This window comes from Centruroides vittatus, unplaced genomic scaffold (assembly GCF_030686945.1).
Source record: "Centruroides vittatus isolate TY-2023 unplaced genomic scaffold, ASM3068694v2 contig_150, whole genome shotgun sequence".
Taxonomy (NCBI): domain Eukaryota; kingdom Metazoa; phylum Arthropoda; class Arachnida; order Scorpiones; family Buthidae; genus Centruroides; species Centruroides vittatus.
The window spans coordinates 865,400-888,833 of record NW_027120928.1 but is presented as its reverse complement, the minus strand read 5'-3'; the positions used below and the strand labels follow the sequence as shown (position 1 = coordinate 888,833).

The window sequence follows — 23,434 nt, the reverse complement described above, 5'->3', positions numbered from 1 at the left end:
AATTACACGTAGCTTATTTTCATATAAATAATAGGTGTAAATGTTTTTTTTTTATAATCAGTGTAAGTGGTCATCTTACTTTATGAGTTATGACCATTCAAGGAAATCTTGGTACTACTGCTAAATGATACCTTGCATTATAACTCTTCTAGAAAATATTTTGATCTAAAAACCTTGACCATCAACAAATCCATTGAATTAGTGAAAATTTGAGACTTCATAACTGAGATAAAAGAAAAATGAAAGGTTTAAGATGAACTAGTTAAAGATACAGAAACTACACTTATTTGCACATAAACATCTATCTTATGCTCTGACACAATTTCTTCTCTTGTATAAATGCTAGTAAGATGCTATTATCTCCTTTTATTTTCTTTCCACACAAACATTTAAGTCTATTTTTAAAATATAAACAGGATTATACTAAGTGATAATTAGTCAGATTTATGAAACAAATCAATGTTAAGAAATGATATGGTCATGCTCCAATAATAATTTTTAGAGCAATTTTGTATCTATGTTTTGGGTCAGCATTATTGTATTATTAACTAATTAATATGCAGGATGCATATGAATTTGGCAATGGTTGGTAAACTCTAATTTCTTTATACATGAGATGAATGGCAAAGTTTACCTAATTTATAATTGGTTGTTCTTGAATTAGTACAAAAACTTTTCCTATTTTCTTTCATATTTCTTTTAATTTTGTACAAAATTTCATTTATAAATGTTATAAATTTTAATTTTGAATTTGTTCTATGCTTTGTTATTCTACACTGTTAAATGCAAGATTTTAAGCTGAAGAGGTCAGATCTTCAGCTTAAAATCTTTGCAAGAAAAATGAATTAAAAAATTTCCATGTTTTTATATATCATATTATATGATAATTTGTTAATTAGTATAGCTGTGTGCTGTAGGTTCAAATCTTACTTTTGTTTTTTTTTTAATTTCTCTAATGTATATTGAAACAGATTATTAGTACAATGTATTTTTTTCTATTTTTAACAAATAAAAATCAGAATTTTGTAATTACTATATAACACTTATTTGCTATGAAGTGCTACACACATTTTTCATGACATTTATTTCTACTACATTTTAGTACATCAGCAATGGATGCCAAGTATGTAGATAGATAGTTCTTTCATTGACTAGTCTGGAGGATTTGCACTTGAACCATTCATAAGAAGAAACTTCAATTTTTCCATAGTGTAAAAAAATTTATCAATTGAAGAAAGAGAGAATATGTTAAATCAGTTATTTTATTAATGGAAAACTGTAATAAATCTAAAATGACCAATCTAGCAAACAAACATAATCAGTCAACTGTTTCCAGGTGATGCAAGACCATAATGGATATTTTGTAAAATGTTGAGATTTGAAATTATTTAGACAATCCAATACTTCCAAACAAATTGCCAGATGACCTGACCTAAACCCATGTATTAGATAAGAAATTAAATTACTATTATAAATAAAAGCTAAATCTAAAAAAGAATTAGCTGGAAAATAAATATTTTGTGTAAGACTGGAAAAAAAAAATTCATTAATAAAAAATTTGGACAGTTAATATAATAAGTCCAATTGAAAACCAAGAAACAATGGATAAATTATAATCCCTACACAGAATTAAATTTATATCATGAAAGATGGTTTCTTGATTTCATTAAATATTAGAGAGGTGCAGCCAAAGTTTTCAAAGCGAAAACGTGTACATCAGACATTCGGCATCGCCATCCTGTAAGCCTAGAAGTTTGCCAATGACATTTGGAACGTTGAGCACAATTCCACTGATGTTCCAAATGCCATTTTCAAACTTATAGGCTTACGACACGGTGGCGCCGAACATTCGACGCACACGTTTTTGCATCGAAAACGTCGGCTGCAACCTCTAATCTAAAAGATTCCCGGTTTAGGCATAAACTGAAATGACAATCAACTAAAATTTAGTAATTTTAATTATGAGAACTAAACTCAAATATTCAAAAATTTTAACATGAAAAAAAAATAAGTATTCCACTACCACAGTGATTTTCAAATATGAGCAACAAATGGAAAAACCCTGGTTGAGCCAAGAAATTGGTAATATCATATCATATACATATTGACAGAGATTCTTTTCATTATTTTACATAACATACAACAGAAAAAAAATTAAATGAATTTTGCAGTTACTGAATGATATTTTTAAAAAATATCAGTTTTGATTAAAAATTTAATAAGTTTTTAAATTAATTTCAAACTTACTTTCTTTTTATCTCTCATGGAACCTTTACCCCTCACCATTATTTTGCATCCAGTTTCGTGCTCTAGTTGTTTAGCTGTCATACCTCTCGGACCAAGTATTCGACCAACAAAATTGTACTGCAAATGTTCAAAACAGTAATATGAATATTAAACTGTACATATATTAAAAACTTTAAAGTATATTTTTATTATATGTGTATTATATGATCTGTTATGATAGTTAAATCTTACTTCAATTAAATAAAATTAACTTAAGAGCAAAACAAACTGCTGAATTACCAGGCTATAATATGACTGTGTAATTAATTAAATACTAAATTTGTCTAGAGTTAAAGTTGAATTATTGGACTACTGTCTAACTACAATTATTTGGCTTTTACTATCAATTGGATTTGAGCTGACGATATAAAATTCACATTCTACCCAATAATTACCTTTACACATTACGTACATATAGAGAAATACTTCTTGATATGGTCTATCTTCTAATGATATTTAAAGAAGAACAATATACGGAATTGTTAAATCATATTCTGAACATAAGTAACTCCAAACAATATATTTTGCTTCTCAAACACAAAATTCAAAATATAACTTAAGATCTTTCCAATTTATTTATTGAATTACACATTTATTGTTAAAAATTAGAATTAAGATTTTAAATTTTGTAACTGTAGCAGCAGAAATGCAAATGTATTACTTGTTATTAGTAAATACAAATTTATGTTTCATTTGTAAAATATTTTTATAATATTCATTTACATCATTTGTTATTGTTTTTAAATTCTTAATAACACCTTAAGTCAAATTTTTATTATTCTTCTAAACCTTACGTTATTTTCAGACAATTTTAAATGCAAAAATTACTGTTTAATTGAATATAACTCTATTTTTGATGATTTTTGTGTCTTATATTACCTTAGAAAATCATTGAAGAAAATGAATGCTAAAAATAAGATTAGTTATTTTGGTTTAAAACAAATGTAATAATTTTGTTAAAATGCATACATATAAAAAGGTCTATTTTAAGTCATAATTTATCTTAAAATTTTAAAATTATGAAAACAACAAATGTAATTAAAATTAACAACTACCAAAAAAATCCATCTAGCAAACAAAGCGATAATTACAGATACGTAGTACCAACCTTTTATAGCTTTGCAGTTACTACTTGAAAACGTAACACAAACGTTTTCGACCCACTTTTAGGGTCTTCCTCGGGTGTTTTATAAGTTTTTCTGGCGCGACTCCAATTTTCAACCGTTCAAGTCTCAAAATGCTTCACCGGAAAAACTTATAAAACACCCGAGGAAGACCCTAGAAGTGGGTCGAAAACGTTTGCGTTACGTTTTCAAGTAGTAACTGCAAAGCTATAAAAAGGTTGGTACGACATATTAACATCTACATTTAAATTTTTTAGAAATTATGAAAAAATAATAATAATAATAATAATAATACTTTAGTTTTTCATTTCAACTAACCTCTTTAATAATTAAATAAAGATCTCATTTTTAATCAAAAACTAAAATTAATTGAAAACTGAATGAAATTGAATTCTAGAATTAAAGATTCAATTATATTTTATTAGATTTTAAATCTAAGTTATATACCAACCCATATTGCAATTAATAATTTAATACCTGTTTTGTTTTCATTATTAAATAAAATCTAATAAGAATTATATATAAAGTTTAAGTAGAAATGAAAAAAGTGTTTTAATTCTACATAATCATAGTATCAGGTAGTATTAGTATTTGTGCAGTTTTTGCAACAGCTGCCGTTACAAAAACCAAACTTTTTTGGTCACCCGGCATGTCTTGATATTCGTGAAATTGCTTTTTATTGATATATTTTTCAAAATTTCATTTGTTAAACCACAATAACTTTAAAAAGATGGATTCTTTTATTAAATTTATGTCTTAGTAACAGATTTATCCTATTTAAAATCTTTGCAAATACTCCTTAAGAACAAAATTAAATTTTTTTTTTATATTCAAATCCTTTTGTACTTAAAAACATCATTATTTATTTAAAAACTCCTGAAAGTCAAAAATTAAAATTTGTATTTTTCTGGTCTGCCATTTAATTATTTGCACATCATTATTTATTCAGTAGAATAAGTTATTTTTAGTTTGTTAAAATTTTAGTAATAAGCAAAATACTCACATCTGGGTGATCTTTAACAGGTACATAAACCTTTTCTGAAAGAGTGATGATAGGGCCATCTGGATCTGGAAGAATAAGAGGATCCTTTTTTGTTCCATTTATCTGGAATAATGAACTTCTGACCCTCCCTATTTCTGTAATAATAAAGTGCTGTTGTTTACCATTTATTAAAATAATCATGCATTATTAATCAAGCTGGTTAGAGTAATGTTAGTTTATTTATTATGCAAAAATTTTCAGTTAAATATCTTTCTGATCAAAATATATCCTTGTTTTCTAAATACATTAAGAAATTTTGCATTGCAAACTGTTTTAAATTATTGAGTAATTTCTTGAAAATATTTACAACAACAATACATTTAATTACTGTTTTCTTGTCTAAATGAGCTATGTTTGTATAAATATTCAAATGTTTTCAAATTATTGAAATTTCTAAATTATTATTATTGGATATTTTAAACATACACATTCAAGAAATAAAAATAACAGAATTAAAAATATACAATCTTGATAAAAATAAAATTTAAAATAATCTCTTCATTACAATAGGCTTTGTTCTTCACATTTTAGAAAATATTTAAATATATAATATTCATTATTTTATTTCTTGCACAAAAATTACTGTATCTGGCATTTAAGAAAAATATGCATACTGGATTAATAAACTTACATTCCCTCACAAAACATTAGATTCAAAATTATACTGAAAAGACAGACATGTTTATAATGTTACAGATTGCTGAAAGAAAGTTATACATTATAAATAGTTAAAGCTTAAGATAAATTCAAAATACTTAATGATTGAAACAATGAACAAAAAAATACCTTAGGAACAAGAAACAAAACAAATGGAGTCATTAAGCTTTGTTAATAGTATAAAGAGAGAAGTTGAAAAAAGCTTGAATTAAAACAACAAATAAAAGCTAGTCTTTCAGCTGTAAGATGTGATAAAGAAACCTTTGATTCTCTGAATAAAGCAAGAATATATTTCCTATACAATTTAGTTGACAAACCAAAAAGGAGAAAATGAAGTAACACAATATTTAAGGAGTGACAAGATATTTTATTTTTTAAAAAACCCCTACATTTTACTGAAGAATTATATTTGTAGACTATTTGTTGACCGAAAGTTACTGGAAAGTTTGTCAAATTAAAAGTAAACAGAGTCCAAGTCAGAATAATATATTCAAAATTATGTAAAAAGTACCTATTTTATTTATCAATCAAAATTTAAAATATTTACACATCATAATTTAACAGTAATATATTTTAATTGATAAATTCTTCTTACATGTCAAATAATATACTTTAAGAATAAAGAAACTTTGAAATTTCTAGAAATATTTTTGGAAAGTTCATTCTGTATTATGCTATTGATAAGATAAGTTTTACAGAAGAAAAATAATAATATAGAACAGGGGTGGCCAACAAGTCGATCGCGATCGACCGGTCGATCGCCAAGCGAACTTTGGTCGCTCGCTCGCGATGTCTTGACTTAATGTATTATATTTGTAACCGAACACAACAGTATGCATGCAGTTATGACTCGACTCATAAGCAGTGCACCACGTACTGAAACACAGTGTATAAACATAGTATGTATTTCACACCTCCCCCTCCCCACTTACACTATGCCTATGACAACAAGTCGATCGCGACGCAGTTTTAAGATAGAAAGTAAATCTTATGTATACAAAAGTTGGCCACCTCTGATATAGAATACAGAATAAAACAATAAATTTAGTTTATTATATGCTACATTTAATTTATTGTATGCTTTAATTTATGAATTCATTTATTTTAAAACAACAAACTTTACTCATTTAATGTTTAAAATGGCAAAACATTCAGGGAAAAAGTAATAAAATTTTAAAAACAATATGCAATACTTGTGAAATTTCCAACTATAAATAAATCATTGAACTAAGTAACATTTCTTAAGAAATTTAACCTTGAATATATAACAAATATTAAAATATGAACTTGATATGCATATTAAAGTTCTCTGAAAGTCATTTCTTATTTATGTTGTTCCATATTTAGAAAACAGTGACCAAATATTCCTTAAATATAATTTACATTATAGAATAATATATAGTTAAATAGCACTGACTTAGTATCAAAACTTTTTAAACTATTCAAAAGATATTGGCTTAGGGCAAGAAATAACTGACAAAATCATTTCCAATATATTTGCTTCATACACAACTTTATAAATACATGATTAAATATTGCAGCAAAGTTCATGTAAGTAATGCAAATTTCTATTTCAGCATGACTTTGCTTTGATTTATTTAATGTACTATCCTTGTATTTATCACATAAAAATGCTACATAATACTATCTACAGTATTTGTTTTTAAATTTGATTATTGCTACAACTTAAATTTTTCAACTATTGCTATAGAATTTCATTAATGTTAACATTCAAGAATAATTTCTAAAAGAAAATTAGTCACTCAGTATTATATGGCAAACAAAATCATCTTTGAAATTTATCTGTCTCCCCTTAACCAATGGTCGGTGGGCAAACGTGGATGCGTGCAGTATTACGGCTTCTCTCCGTGCACTACAGTGTAATTCGAGGGATAGAGTAAGATTGTAGGTTTCCCTTTCCTTCCGCCTCTTTAAATGGTTAAAAAAGAAAAATATTTTTAATACGAACCTCCTCCGACATCGTTTCGAAAAACCGTCGAAATTTATATTATCTTCATAAACGTCGAAATATATATTGGCTAATTTAATTATACATTACATTCTTATAAAATAAGTAATTATGTACACATACAAATGGAGCACACATGCGAGTATTTAAAAAAAAACTTTGTAAACTTCAACAATAGAAAAAAAGTTTTTAAATATTCTTTTCAATACAAACTTATATAGGAAAAATTTGGATATCAGGTTACCAAAATTAATTTTTTACCCTTTAGCCACCTGATTACATGTCTAAATTATTCCAAAATTTTAAAAATTGTGACAAAAATGATAATCAAAGAACAAAACTTATACCTCATTGAATCATGTTATACCCATGATGTGTCATACTAGGATGATTTATACCAGTCTACTGCATGGTGTATTGATTGAATATACCATGCAACATATATACCAGCAAGTCTCATTTTAATAAAATATAAAAAATTATATTTAAGAATTAGCAAATTTGCTTTTAAGTAAAGAAAAAACAGTTTAAAAGCAAAAATTTTTAATTTAATCTCATTATTCTAGTAAATAATACCAACAAAACCTTAAATTATATTTGCTGGTATATTTTGGATAGTTTTTTCTTTATCATCATCTTTAGTTATGATAAAATCCTAAAAATAAAACAATTTGTATTGTAAATATTTACTATAAAGAATGTTATCCAATGAAAACTTTCTACCATTCCATAAAAAGGGTTTTGCTTTAAAATTGCTTGATTAAAGAACAAATTTTTAAATGTGAATTTTCAGAAAAATTCTGAGTCAATGTCCTTACAGAATATCTTAAAATTTTATTTCTCTTTAAATTAATAAAAATAGAAATCTTTAAAAAACAAACTTATCTAAACTAATAAGTGATGTTATCAACATAAAAAAAGTATAATCCATATTACACTGATATAAAGTCAATTTCATGTACAAAATTCATCACAAATTAAGAATATTAATATTAAAACAATTTGAATTTCAATAAAAAACAAACATTTAAGATTATTATAAAGCTTTTTTTTAATAAAATGGAAATAAAAATGAATAAAATACATGGTTAACAACAGAATTTAGTTAAATCTGATACAATGCAAACTTTTGAAGCACACATGAAATATAATAAATTGGCATTTCACTTTTGAGTTTAAGAAAAGCACAGTCTTTATTAGAACAAAAATGTTTTTGGATTAATAAATACTTTAGTTTTCTTAATTTAGCAGTTTATCAAATAAATAATTCCAAATTGAAAATATTTGTATATCAATCTGATAAACTACTGGAAGTTTTCTTCCAGTAGTTTTATCAGACTATGGTTTTTAGAAGTAAAGACAAAATGTTCTCAAAAGTTTGAAGTTTTGTTATAAATCATTCTACAACATTCAAAATAAATACCAAGTGGAACACAGTAATTATGAAACTGAGGCAGGGCAGTCACTGTTCAAAAACATTTGTCTTTTCTACTAATAAACTATTAATTTTTGAATTTAAACGTAATACCAAATTTTACATAATTCTTTGATATCAATAGACCATTTTAACTCAAAATTTCAATCCCTTACTGAATTAATTTTAACAAGATCAAAATGAGCTACATCAAAACACTTTCAAGAACAAGATAAATTAAAAGCAGCAAAGATTATACATAGGATTTGTAAGAAAAGTTAGCCTAATGTTGATTTTTATCAATACACCCTACTTGGAATTCATAATTTTCATATCTTATAGTAAATTTATATGAAATATTTTCCTTTTTTACATAGACTCTCACATCATGTAAGATAAAATTTTTCTAAATGAAAGTAAGTACTACTGTAGTATTAACAACAAATTTTATTGATAACAACCAATATAACATATCAAATAGTTTAATATTCTTATTCCTTTCAATGCTCATAATAAATGAATAATAGAAATAAAGAGCAAACAATATTCAGGATAAAGTCTTATTAACAGACAGACAACCTATGCTGCATCAGTACAAATTTCAAAGTTACAATACCACTTGGCATTTTAGTGAATGATATGAATGTCAACTCCTAAAATAATTTGATATAAAAACGCTTTATAAAGAAACAATAAAAAAAGCTAAAATAATGCATTAAAAAAACACACACTAAAAGTACAAAACACACAAAAAAAAAATAAATTTCACAAGAATTAAGTATATAAATGGGTATATTTTATTTATATAAAAAAAAAAAGACCAAACTTTATATTAAACTTTTTGATTCAGTTATATATTTGGAATAATAATATATTACTATTACACTGTATAAAATGCATTGTAATCATATTAAATATACTTGTACATTGTTCAAATTTAAAAGTAACAATTTTATTATTCAGCTAATAAATATTTATAAATTTGACTTCCAGTTAATGATTTATCTCATGAATGTGTAATATTTATTTATGAATTTAACTCTCAAATTTCAGAGTAAAATAAATGATTCAGAAAAACAGCTTAAATATTCAAGAGTTGTATTAATAAAAAGATAAAGTAAAATAATAAGTCTTTATCGTCTTCAAGACATTATGAAAATCTAAATGCTTTTTTCGGTAATAAGTTACACAAATATTTACTGAAAACACAAAACTATATGCATGCTCACGTGTGCAGGTGCAAACACAAAATACAATTTATATTGATTAAAAAAAAACAATTTTTCAGTATATCTAGAAAAAAAATGTTCAATTATATTATATTGTCATTTGCCTAACATTTCATATTTACTATTTTTATTAATCATTTCTTTTAAATTAAACTATATTAATTTAAACCAACAGATGGCACTACTAAACTTAAAATTAACATTCATTTAAATTTTAAACACAACTTTTTTGTTAGTGCTACTAATTATAGTCTTGCTACTGCAACAATTTAAGTATTTATTTAAAATTAAAATGAAGGGGGAAAAATACTAAAGTTAAATATTTTCTTAAACAATATAATTTTATTTTATAAAAAAATTTAAGCAAAAAGAAATTCATATGAGTTATGTAAGTTCAGTGAGAGTGAATGGATTTAAATCACCTTATAAATTCTTTACTACCTACAAATGACAGTTATCAATGAGAGCAGCTTGAGCACAATCAATTGTGAGGTCATTCACTGAGTTTGTATGCCCGTGGCTATATTCCAACCCACCCAAGTAAGGATCTCCAAAAACAAGAACCCGCAAGGAAGAATGTCCACATAATGCCTAGCAGGTGTTATGTACTTAAAATGCTTTAGTACTGCCAAAATGCTATACCACTAGCTTTGCTGCATTCCACTTAATCTATGGAACCCACATCATAATTTTTATCTAAGAGAATGCATTCATCTTTCTTGTGATATGCAATTTGTTTTGAAATCTATTATTTAAATTTTAGAAACTGAATGTTAAATTCAGTATTCTAGAAGATCCAGATATTTATTTTTAAAAATAAAGCAATATTTAAACATTAGAAAAACAAAAATTATATATATTAAACAAATATGAGTGTTGCAGAAACTTTTCTATTCATCAATATAAGAAATATCCTTTTAAGATGGACACACTATATGTATTCTAGAATAATAAATGCTTTAACTTATCCTAAATAACTATTTTTGAGTTAACAACAATTACACATTTCATCCTACACTTCAAATACATGCACTTCATATTTTATTTGAAAGAATAAACCAACACTTTAAAATTTATCTTGTATACTAGTACTTTTTTATCAATTAACAGGACTTATTATACTGGAATTATGGATGCAGATATTTAGTCTTACAGATCAGAAATACAGGTGAACTAAATAAAAAAATATTATTTCTGATCTGTAAGACTAAATATCTGCATCTAATAATTCCAGTATAATAAGTCCTGTTAACTGATAAAAAAGTACTAGTATCCAAGATAAATTTTAAATTACGATAGAGGACACAAAGGCATAATACTTAATAAACCAACACATTTACAAATTTTCATCAATATAAAAATATTCATTTCATATAAAATTACAGTAGGCCCCCCTATAACACGGTAGATACATTCCATGTTATACGAATCCGTGTCGTACGAGTCACTTAAATACACGAGCCAATCGCAGCCCGGTACGTGTGCAGTTTAGAGGCTATGGCCATTTGAAAGGTTTTCTTCCATAAAATTAGTCAATTCTAGATTAATTTGACTCTAACATTTCCAAAACACGTATAATTTTTTGGGAATAATCCATATAAACTATGCTATAAACAAAAAATTGTAGGATTACTTACCGAGTGCGCACCGTTCGACCACGCCATTGCTTAAAGCTTGTTTTCGTGGCGGAACGGCTCGTCGAACGGCGGACGCGTGTTTCCTAATTGGCAAATTTTTCGCTAAAAAATAACTTAACTTTGGAGACATCATTAATAAAAATATAATTTTTACGGTCGTTGAATAATAAATGTTTTTTAGTAGGTCCAGTGCTCGTTTAAACTCAATGGTTTGTACAATATCCACTATTGGTCCAGATTCGACCAATCCTGTCACGACACGAGTCGGCGATGACGTTTTACCGTGTTATACGAGTCTCTTAGCGCGTTATATGAATACAATTGCAATTTTTTCACCGTGTTATACAAATCCGTGTTATACAAACCAGTGTTATTATAGGGGGGGTCTACTGTACATAAATGTATGGCTTTCGAGAACAGTTTAACAGAAGATAATTTTAAATCAAGATATTAAAAGATCAGATTTATGTACAGACATTATTAACTGGTTAGAAAATTTCTTTATATTCAATTAAAATTACCAAAAAATAATAATAATAATAATAATAATTTGATTTTTTAAACAAATTATGTTAAATAATTCCTTTTAATTTCATTAAGTCGGAAAAAACAAATTGAATTTTAGAGAATTAAATCATGGCATAGAACTTAAATCATTTAAATGTTATGTAAAATATCAATTAAATGTAAAAAAAAAACATGCCAGAATTGGTCATTTTTGTTTTTATTTTATTCTCTCACAAAGTCCTACCATTACTCATTTTAGTTTATGTTAATATCTTGCTTCATTTCAAACCATCTGAACTCATGCTATATTAGTATATATTAAAAAAGTTAATTGTGGCAATTATCATCTTAACAACATTGGCTGTAAACTAAAAATAAGTTACAAGATCAGAAAAAAATCAGATCAAAAAAGTTATTTCTACCAAAAAAAAAAAATAGAACTGTTAACATGCATCGATTACATCAACTTGTAAATGAGAATTGTGAATAAAAATAAATAACTACAAACTACTTTTTTCTTTAAACTTTGGTTGACCGTTTATCGACGACAGCAGTTCCGTCCCAAGCTAAAACTTAGAAATTTATATAAAATTAGACACCGACTATATTGGTAACAAAAAACAGATAATCATCAATCAGAATATTAAATGCAACTGATAAATTTACAGAAAAAAAAATTCAAACTATTTTTAAAAAACGTGGGAATGTGTGTCTGTAAATATCCATTTTGTTTAAAAAGATTTTGTGCTGGTTCAGATAGTATAAACTAGTAACACATCTGCAATTAAGCAGAAATTGACTTCAAGTGCTGCATTGGGCCAATTTTTTCTTTCAAAGTTTCTAAATTAATTTCTAATTATTAATCTTAGGTGATACGTGGTGCTATCAAGACAAATTTATGAAATTACAGAATTTGAAAAAAAGTAATCAAAGAAAAAAAATTAGCTTTCGGATATTTTTGATTAAGTTAAAAATCAAAATTAAGGCCAGTATGTTTTAGCAGGTCCGTAATCATAATTAAAAAGGAAACAGCAATGTAACTTAAGAATAAATTTACAGTATTATCTGAAAGAGAAAGTAATTTGAAATAGAGAAAAAGAATACTTTCGTAATATAAATAATATATCTATTATAACAACCTAATAAAATATTGATATGAAATAATTTTAATATTCTAAACTTCATCTAAGTAATTTGAAGAAAGTGTATGAATTTATAATCTAAAAATCAGAATAGTTAAAAACATGAAAATGTACCTATAATATGCTATATATTTAAGAATTTTGTTATTAATTTCAAATTGACATTGAATCCTAAAACTGTTCTGTCATATTGTCTAATTTTATAACATTAAAAAAAAAATTCTTTAAAACAGGTTTCATTGTTTTCTTTACTGAATTTTCCAAATGCATATATATAATTCCCATAAATATTCTAGATATTTTAAAATTAAATATAATCTATAAAATTAGTTCTCTTATTATAAATACACATTTATGTTTATATATCAAAAATAAAAATACATTTATTAAATAATCAAAGTTCCAAATATTTACTGCATATTGATTATTCCCATTTCGAAATGACCTGTAAACTATTACACAATTCTTATTTTTTTATATTTTTCGTACTATTTACTTGTATTTTGCTTTGACGTGCTTTATTTGTTGTATTTTTGCATTTTACTGTTGAGGGGGAAGAAATACAATGTCAAGACTTTTCCTATTGTAATTGAAAATAAATAGGTAAATAATAAAATTATAAACAATTATATTTAATAAATATAAAAATATGTATATACAAAAAACTTTGCTTGCTTCCGTTTCTTTTTCGTTCTTTTAACACCAGCGACAGTAATTATATATTTAAGTCAAATTATACCTCAAGCTTATGCAAATAATATAATCCATTTAAAAAGAATAAAATTATTTTAATCTCTCTTATTTATTGCTAATTACAATTTATAAACTATCAATTATATCACTAATCTTGAATATACAGTGGAACCTCGCTTGACGAGCACCTCGCACAACGAGTATTTCGCATAACGAACAAAACAAATTGTAAAAATTTGCTTCGCTTAACGAGCGATATTTTGCATAACGAGTGACGAGGAGAGGGGAAGTCCCGAATTGTACGCACGCGGCATGCTCCGTCGGTCTGTGTTTAGCACTCGTTCCGCTAGCATCTTACTGTCGCTTGTAATCACATATTTTTCCAAACTTGCATTCACACGTATTACTTATAAACATCGACAACCATAGCTCATTATATAATAAACACGCCAAATGATATGCCAAATTCTTGGGTCATTAAATTTGACGACCAATTCCAAATTAAATTTTAGTTAATTTTTAATTCGGACATTTCTATTTATAATTATTAAATTTAATACAAGATGGAAACATAACTCCCTACCTCTAGTCAAATTAATTTCTAATATTTAATTATAGCCTTTACATAACCCAAGAATTTGGCACATCATTTGTTTATCAAACATTAGCTGTGATTTTTTTTTTGTTTCTACAAATCGAATTCTCATTCCAGGATGATTCATTCTGCACTAGAAGAAAAGATGATGATGATGATTCACGCTCCTTAACATTGTATATTGTACAATTTTTTTTGAATAAGCCTTATACATAAAACATTTGAGCATTTTTCGGCGTGGAACGCATTATCGTATTTTACATTAATTTCTATGGGAAAAATTGTTCTGCGTAACGAGTGTTTCGCATTACGACTAAGACTCTGGAACGAATTATGCTCGTTAAGCGAGATTCCACTGTATTTGTTAATTAAGTTCACATTTTTTAAGTAATTAATTGTTCTTAGTCCACAGGCTATTATGAAGTGTGCCTAGTTTGCAGACAAAAATGAATAATTAGTGGGAAAGATTGTATTATTGATATTGCAAATCCACTCTTCCAGTAATTGAAATACAAGATCAAGTCCTTTTTAAAATAATTTAATTATTTGATGAAATACTGAAATAGAATTCCAATTATCAGATTCCACATTATGTAAGGCAGACTTTTAATTGAACACTAACTCTTTTTGAGTTACTGTATAAAAACAAAGTAAAACACTAACACATTACAAAATAATTTGTCACTTTTTATTATTCAACTTTAATATGAATGATTTATCTCATATTGAAGTGATACATAATAATACATTTTTAAAACTATTTTATGTTATTAGATGCATAATAAAGAAGGATTAAAAAAACTTCATATATGATTTAACCCACTAAAGTGTAAAAAAAGACAATGATTTTATATGCTATATTACTTTTATATTTGTAAATCTCACTCCAGAATGGACTTGGCCATTCACTTTATCCCCATTTTGGTTTAGTTGAGGCAGCATGAATTCATGTTACCTTGATAATCAAGGTTCTACTGTAATTTAAGTTACATATCATTAAAACAATCAAATAGTATCAGTTGTAAAATCAATTTACTTTTGTTATACTCATTAACAATTTTCAATGAAAATCTCAAAACAGAATAATTAAAATACTGAAGTGTAATATACAAATCATATATGCAATTATGCAAAATATAGCACTTTAATGCCCAGTTCTAAGCTTGCAAAATAAAACACTTCAAATATAAATTGGATGAATTCCAAAATTATCATTTGATACTTCCTCTCAAACAACAAATTTCAATTTTTGCTAAGAAAAGCACAGTGAAGGTGCATAATAAATCTTCACTATGTAATAATTATTATATTATGATGATTATTATAAAAAATTGTCCTTATCGTCTTATCTAACCAAACAGTGCACACACTTTCTAAAACTATCCATATGAATAAAATATAGACCAAATATGTTTTGCAACTAAATTTCAAAGATGAAAAAATTAAATGCTGTTAATTTATTTTAATTGAGAGAAATAGTATACAAAATGCAATTTTTTTTATTTCTAATTTTCAAAAATTTATCAATCACTAAAACTAGAAACTTTAAAATATCTCCATATATTACACATTACAATTTCTCTAAATTTTCAAAATGTGTAAATTTACACCACAGTTGTTATTAAAGATTTATTGTAATGATTTTTTTGACATCTGTAAGCAACTGTCAGTTCTTGTCTGTAGTTGTGCTTATTATCTCGCAAGCCAAAATTTATCTTAGACTTGGCTTGAATTTGATCTGTCAAAAGAAATCTCAGTTTGAAATGAGGTTCACTTTAAAATAAACTTGAGTTAAATTAGGAAAATTAGGCATTTCTTTGTTGGAGATTTTACAAACAACAGAATAAGAATTCATTTAATATCAGTTTTAAATGCAATTACTAAAAAAATGGTTTTGAAATACTGTGATGTAAACAGGTTAACTGGCTTGCTGATATAAAATGTATCAATATTTTAATCCTTATTTTGTACACAATGAAAGTTATTTTTATATTTTACTTATGAAAAAATTTATCTTAATTTAACAACCATATTCCTTTTTTTAAAGCCTTTTCTATTCCTAATTTTTTTTAATATTTAAAAATTTTCCAGGTTAAATTTAATCCTCAAATTTTTTTATTCCTAATAAAAATAGTTTATTATAGGATTTTGTTTAAAGTTATTACAACAAAATGTACACATTACTATCTTCTGATGAAAAATTCAGATTAAATTTTCAATATAAAAATCTTTAAATTTATACTTCACACTTAAAAATAACGTATTTACATTTTGCTTCAATTAAAGAATTTGATTGTTATATGTTCTTGTACAATCATTAATGAAAAAGATTGAAATGTATAATCTTTAAAAATTTTATGAACATAACAGCTTTTAACAAATTGAAATTTTAAAACCTAGATTCTGTTGATATAAACATTTATAATAATTATAAATGTAGATTATTAATGTACAAATTAATCATTATGTCATACTGCAATAGACTATTAATAAATCTATTATACAGGGTGTTTTGCTCTAAAGTATCCAATTTTAATTTCACCATAAAAAATGAATGGTTTAAGTTATATAAAAGCAACAAGTAGTACCTGATAGGAAAATTCAAGTTTTATAGAATTTTTTTGTACTACAAGATGGCCAAAAGTCAAATTGTGAGCATTACTGTCCAATTGCAGCTTTGTCATAGGAGAAAGCACAGGTTGTAGTCTAGTATGTCTGATATTGTGGCTGCCAAGATTGACCTGACCCCCTTAGTGAACATTCTTCTCAGTAACCAAGAAACTAGCAAAAGAACCACCACTCACATTTAATGGTTTCTTGGTTACAGTATAGGATGTTCATTAGTATTATCCAGTAATTGTGTCATCTTTTGACCCCCTTAAATTTCTTTGTGGGATTATGTGAGAGTTACAGTTCGTGCAGCTTCAGTCAGAGACCTTCAGATCTTTGGGAGCATATCGTCACGACCGTCACCACTGTGCGGCAGGATACGCTGCAGTGTACGTAGCAAGAAATTTGCCTACTGCCTTGATGTTGTCACCGACTGCTGGAGTGCACAGAAGTGATTTTTTTAACAAAATGGTGGGTTTTTCTTTTATGTAAGATCTTTGGTGATCTTTTAGCTTTAACCATTAATTTTTTAATAGTCAAATCATATTAAGTACTTTCGAGCAGAACACCCTGTATACCAATAATTTACATTTTTAGCTTGTATAAGAAGATTAAAATGTTATATTTATTAGTCTTATTATACAGAGATTTTTTGTTTCTATCAACAAGGATAAAAATGAAAGTTTTAATTGTTATAAAAATGTTCCAATAGATTCAAGTAATATTGTCATTGATTTAAAAAAAGTTCAATAAATATAGAAATTTTTACATATATATATTTAACACACATGCATAAACTATTTTTCAAAAAATGTACATTGGCAAAACATTTTAACATAGTATGAATTGTCTAAGCCTATTTTATAAAGCTGTCATCTAGTGCAAAAATGACAAGACAATCTTACTAATAAAAATTCATTTTATAGGTTTCATTCTACTTATAAGTATAGAATAAAACTGTGTATGTCAACAAAAAATTTATAAACTACTTTAAAGCATGATAAAATTTTAAGAGAAAATATGTGCAGAAAAACTATGTACAGTACATATCTATCAATTACTGAAATAATTTATGTGCATGCATGTGTGTATGTATGACTAGAAATTAGTTTATGATTTAGATTACAGAAGGGCAAATATCACTCTTTAAATTTGAATTCAAATATAACTTATTTAGTTAATAAGTTCAATTTAATTTAATATTTAATTTATCTTAGTGATTGTTTTATTTATTTCTATATATAATAAATCAATAAAGTAAAACAAAGTAAAAAGAAAAATTTATTAAATTCTAAGAAATAGAATTTACACTTTTTAGCACCATTATCTTAACTACAGTATATTAATAATGGTTCTCATTTCACCAACTGCAGATTTTTATTTAGGGAAAAAAGCATTCAAACAAGTTTAAGATCATCTATTTGCTTCTTTTCTTGTGGAAAATTAAACAAGTGCTGAAGACAATTGCCAAATTGAGGATTTTTACCCAAAAGGGGAACTTTCAAGTCAACTGGGAAAAATTCTATTGCCAAACATAAAATTTAGAATGTTTTTTAAAAAGCAAAGTTGTGCAATCTCAGTTTGCTCTTTTATACATGTATAAAAAAGTAGGAATAAAGAAAAGTAAAATAAAGGCTTTAGTATAGGAAGCAGAAAAAGGAGGCAACGAACATAAAGGGATGAGAAAAGAAGAAGAGTTCAACGTAATGGAGTATAGGGTGCAATTAAGCAACGTATACAGGAAAATAGGAATAGAGAATAAGAAAATAGCATATAAGAGGAACCCAACTATATTTCAGTTGCTAAGAAATGACAAAGTGCCTATAGACAGAAGGACGGTTCCAGGCATTTACAGAATACCAGTGCAGGACAAAAGGTGGAAGAAGGAACTATATTATACAGGGGCCACAAAACGGTTGCTAGCGATAAGATTAGAAGAGCATAAAAGGAATATAAGGTACGAGCAACCCGTTACGGCATTAGCGAATTACGCGATTGCAGATCCGTCGGAGGTGTCGATCAATTGGGACGATGCAGAAATTATACAAAAAGTGGCAAATAGAAGACGGATTAAGTATACGGAGGCTTGGCATATTTGTAAATACAGTGGAAAAGAGCAACGTATTAATTTTAGAGAATCCTATAGGGTCCCATCGGCACGGAAAGCGGTCGTATACATGTGTAAAAGAGCAAACTGAGATTGCATGACTGTTTTTTAAAAAACGTTCTAAATTTTATGTTTGGCAATAGAATTTTTCGAAATAACGGTTCTTGTTCGATCCCGAGGATGTTCAATAAAGTTGACCGAAAACGTTAGATTGTTTGCGATAGTTTTAGCTGCATATTAAAGGTTTTCAAAGTATTTTTTGTGTTTTATGTCAACTGGGAAAAAATGGGGAAGAGATTAATGGAGAAATTTTGATAAGAATTTTATAATTTTCTAAGGAGAAATTGGGGAATATATAATTTTTTTATTTAAAAATAATTTTATTATTAAAAATTTGTTTTAAAGTTACTTTTATTGCATTCCATGTATTATTCCATGCCTAAATGAAGAAAATTCCAATTAAATGTGTTAAATTATCTATATTGTCCTGATAGAACAATTATATGATTTTATATCATCATCTTGATATACAAAGTAAGAATGATCAATTTGACTGCCTATATCAGATAATAAATGAGCAGAAGTAAAATATATATGTCATCTTTATCTGTTTGCTTTGTTATAAAGTAATAAATTTTTAAAAATGAAAGAGTTATTAAAGTGTTCAATTGTTTTTCAAATAATAACCATATCTAATAAAAATTTGCCGGGATCAATTTAGCTTTACAGAAAAAATATTTCTAATATTTCTTAATCAGCTAGACTCATCTATGTATGTATAGTCGTTTAGAAATATTTTTTCTGTAAAGCTAAATTGATCCCGGCAAATTTTTATTAAATGTACATTTTAATGTGATATGCTGTGCCACTGCTAGAGGACTTTTTAACTGTTTTATATTTTTGCGGCGAATGGTAGCTTCTAAAGAAAAGTCGACTTCGCCGGTGGAATTGTTATTGCCTCGTACAGCGTGTGAAGGGACAAATCAGCTAGACTCATCTATGTATGTATAGTCGTTTAGAAATATTTTTTCTGTAAAAATAATAACCATATCTGTTCTGTTAAATTTCCTGTTTTCAGTATTAGTGATTATTACACATTTTTAAAATCAAAAATTATAAATAAAAATGCTCTTCTTAAAATAAAATCAATTTGAATTGTTTCATTACTTATTTAATATGGATATGATAAACTTTTATAAAGAAAGTATAAAATTGCTGGAGAGAAATCATACAGGAATCCCACCAAGATAAAAATACAGGATTTTATTGGTTTCCAAGGGTATGCATTTTGAACAATATGTCCCTAATCAGTCCTCTCTTAAATTTTACAACAGTCTGGTTACAATTTTAATTTGGTTAAAACATTATAAAATTTAAGTTTAAAAAATCTTAAAGCTACAATGAACATAAAATTACATGATTTTGACAACTGGTTCCAATAAATAAACTACCTTAGTGAAAAGTAAATTAAATAAACATTTAAAAAAAGATATGCGACTGCCAACCAAATTATTATGATGTTGGGGAAACAGGCAGAGCATTAAAAAAAATCAGCATTAAGTAACATGTAAGAGCAGTTAAACAATTATTCAAACTCCATGGTTTCTAACCATTCTAATTATGCAGGTTGCAAGGTCTCACTGGACAGAGTCAAAATTCTTAAAAAGGAAAAACACATTATTAAAAAGACTTAATTTTTATAATTTCTAATGTTCTAAAGATAACAGAATGAATTTAAACACTGGCACTATCATTAGTGAAATCTGGCAACCATTTCTACAGCTCTGAGAACAGTGCATTTAAGATACTCCTCCCGACACCCTTCTAGCCTCTCTATATTATACTGTTATATTCATCTAATGTTTATATGTTAGATAAAAAGGAGTATAACTATCACTGTGTAACATGTTTTATTCCTTTTTCTTGTACCAATCTCTTAATTTTACAGTTTTAACTACATTTTATTATACTCCTTTCTTTATAATTTACAAGTATTTCTTTGTTTCTTTATATATTTTTCTTGATATATTTTGTTTACTTGATTTACAATTTTAACAATTTTTTAGTATTTCCCCCTTTTTTAGAATATACTAGTCTTTTTATATCAACTTTTAATTTTTATTGTTTTAATAGAATTTTATCACAACCCTTTATATAAAATAAAATTAATAATAAAAATGGATACTTATATTTAAACTTTTTAAATTGTTTTATTTAATTTACATTTCACTTAGGTATTTTATTATATATTGGATCCAGTTGTCACAATCATATATAACATTAATTTCTATTATCAAGGTAATTTTATGTATGTACATTGTAGCTTTATAAAATTTAAGTAAAAAAAATTTTAATGTTTTAACCAGATTTAAATTTTAACCACTACCATAAAATTTAAGAGGACATATTGTCCAAAATGCTCAGAAACCAATAAAATCCTGTATTTCCATCTTAGCGGGATTCCTGTAGGATTCACTCTCTCGTGCAATTTTATACTTACTCGTAGCCACTACAATAAAAAACAAAAGGCAATCCAACACAAATTTTATAAAAAAGTTAATATAATTTTTCAAGTTAAATAAATATTACTTAGTGCAAATATGTTACTGTATTTGTTACTTAAAGTGTAACTTGTTTATAAAGTTTTATATAATAATAACAATAATAATACTCCTACAGTAAGACCCTGCTTAATGCAGGGATACGTTCCTAGACAAAGTGCTAAATGAAACAGCATTAAACAGGTTATTTTAACACAGTAAATAGGGAAAGAGGAACACCCAACCAAAAATAAACAGATTTTACTTCAAACTTGTGTCATCTACTAGTACTTTATCAATTAACAGGACTTAATTTCTGCATCCATAAATCCAGTATAATAAGTCCTGTTAATTGATAAAGTACCAGTAGATGACATAAGTGTAAATTAAGATAATTATTATGCTTTTGTGTCCTTTAATTAGATTTTACTTTAAGTTGTTTTTATATTAATTTGCATAATAATAAATGTTAAATAACACAAACATATGCACACAGAAATGTAAAATTCATTTTTTGTAATGAAGGTTCTGGCTCTTCTGAAATTCTTGCTTTTTGCCATAAAGTTGTGTAGTTTCACTTGTCACTTTCTTTTTCTTTCCTTAAACAAATGTCAGTAGCAAGAGATTGCATCCAAAACACCTTGTCTTGCTTTTGCACTTCTTTCAAAATCTGAATCATTCACTACAATTTGATAAATGATTTTGGTTATCATTGCCAAACTTTTACTACAGAAATCTGTACACAAATTCTTCGGGTTCTTCATTTTCAGAATCACTATTTTCCAGTTCTACATGAAATCCTTGTTCTGCCAGTTGTTGAGGGTTGTCATAGGTAAGGCTCTCACCAGAAACCAGCGGTAAGTCCTCAATATCCTGCTCGTCTACATCTCCTAGTCCTGCTGTATTGATTAGGTTGACAACTCAAAGATGAGCCTATCGCTGTATCAGCAATAGGCTCATCTTCAAGTTGTCAGTGATAGGCTCTTCTCATTGAGAATTCTTGGATACCTCCAGCAATAACTTCTTCCACACTCTCTCTTCATGCATTTATCAGTTAATTTTTGCCAAGCAAAGTCAATATTGCCTATGGCATCCATGATATATTTTTTCCAAAATTGCTCCAAACAAACAGATTTAAGGAAAGTACAATGCTATGACAAATTGCCACCTTTTGCCGATTGGTTCGTGTTTCGGAATAATTGCCACTCGCCAAATTGATTAACTCCATAAAACAAAAAGTGGAGAAAAGTGACAAAGTTAGATTGGCTTCTGAAATAAAACTTTTTTTCATGGCCAATAAAATTTTGTCATTAATGGTGTTGATCCTTATTATTAGGGAAACTTATTATGAATATAAAAAGTTACAAGTATATTAAGTGTTTTCACACTAAAATTTTAAAAAATTCAAAATGCAGAGTTAATTGATTTGGCTTGCAAATGGCTCATAATGAATCAATGAAATGATGCAATAATTTGAATCAATGTAAATTTTGAGCCTTTTTTTTAGGTTTCAAGCAGACCACTTTATATTGAATCAGTGTTAATCAAGGAAGCAATAAATGAAGTCTTACTGTGTATATAATTATAAACAGTCAAATATCTAATTGTTATATACTACTATCGATTGAAAATAATTAGAAGTGTTTGCATTTATAAGTCAAAGACTGAAGATATATAAAAATTCTTAAATTTCACCTGCTTTATTTCTTGCTGCATATTTCAAGCATGCAAACATCAAAAACACTATTTGGTTTATCATCATAATATGTATAGTACATGAAAAGAGAGCATAACTTTATTAGGATTTCAAAATAAAAAAAACAGATAGAATAGTATTTTCAGTTTGTTTTTCCTTCTTCCAATAGTTTACACAATATTAGGT

The 23,434-nt window shown here is 26.6% G+C and overlaps 1 protein-coding gene across 3 annotated transcripts in view; it reads right to left on the bottom strand.

Annotated features, from left to right (window-relative positions):
• The window catches only part of how (protein held out wings), a 60,230-nt gene that overhangs the window by 14,921 nt on the left and 21,875 nt on the right, over positions 1-23,434 (bottom strand). For all 3 annotated transcript variants that reach the window (XR_010879682.1, XM_067262626.1, XM_067262627.1), the window contains exons 2-3: positions 4,414-4,547; positions 2,248-2,364 (exon numbers count right to left, since the gene is read on the bottom strand). Coding sequence is in view for 2 of the 3 variants with exons in the window: in XM_067262626.1 (XP_067118727.1) it covers positions 2,248-2,364; positions 4,414-4,547 (251 nt within the window). In the remaining variant the exon portion in view is untranslated. The remainder of the gene's footprint in view (positions 1-2,247; positions 2,365-4,413; positions 4,548-23,434) is intronic.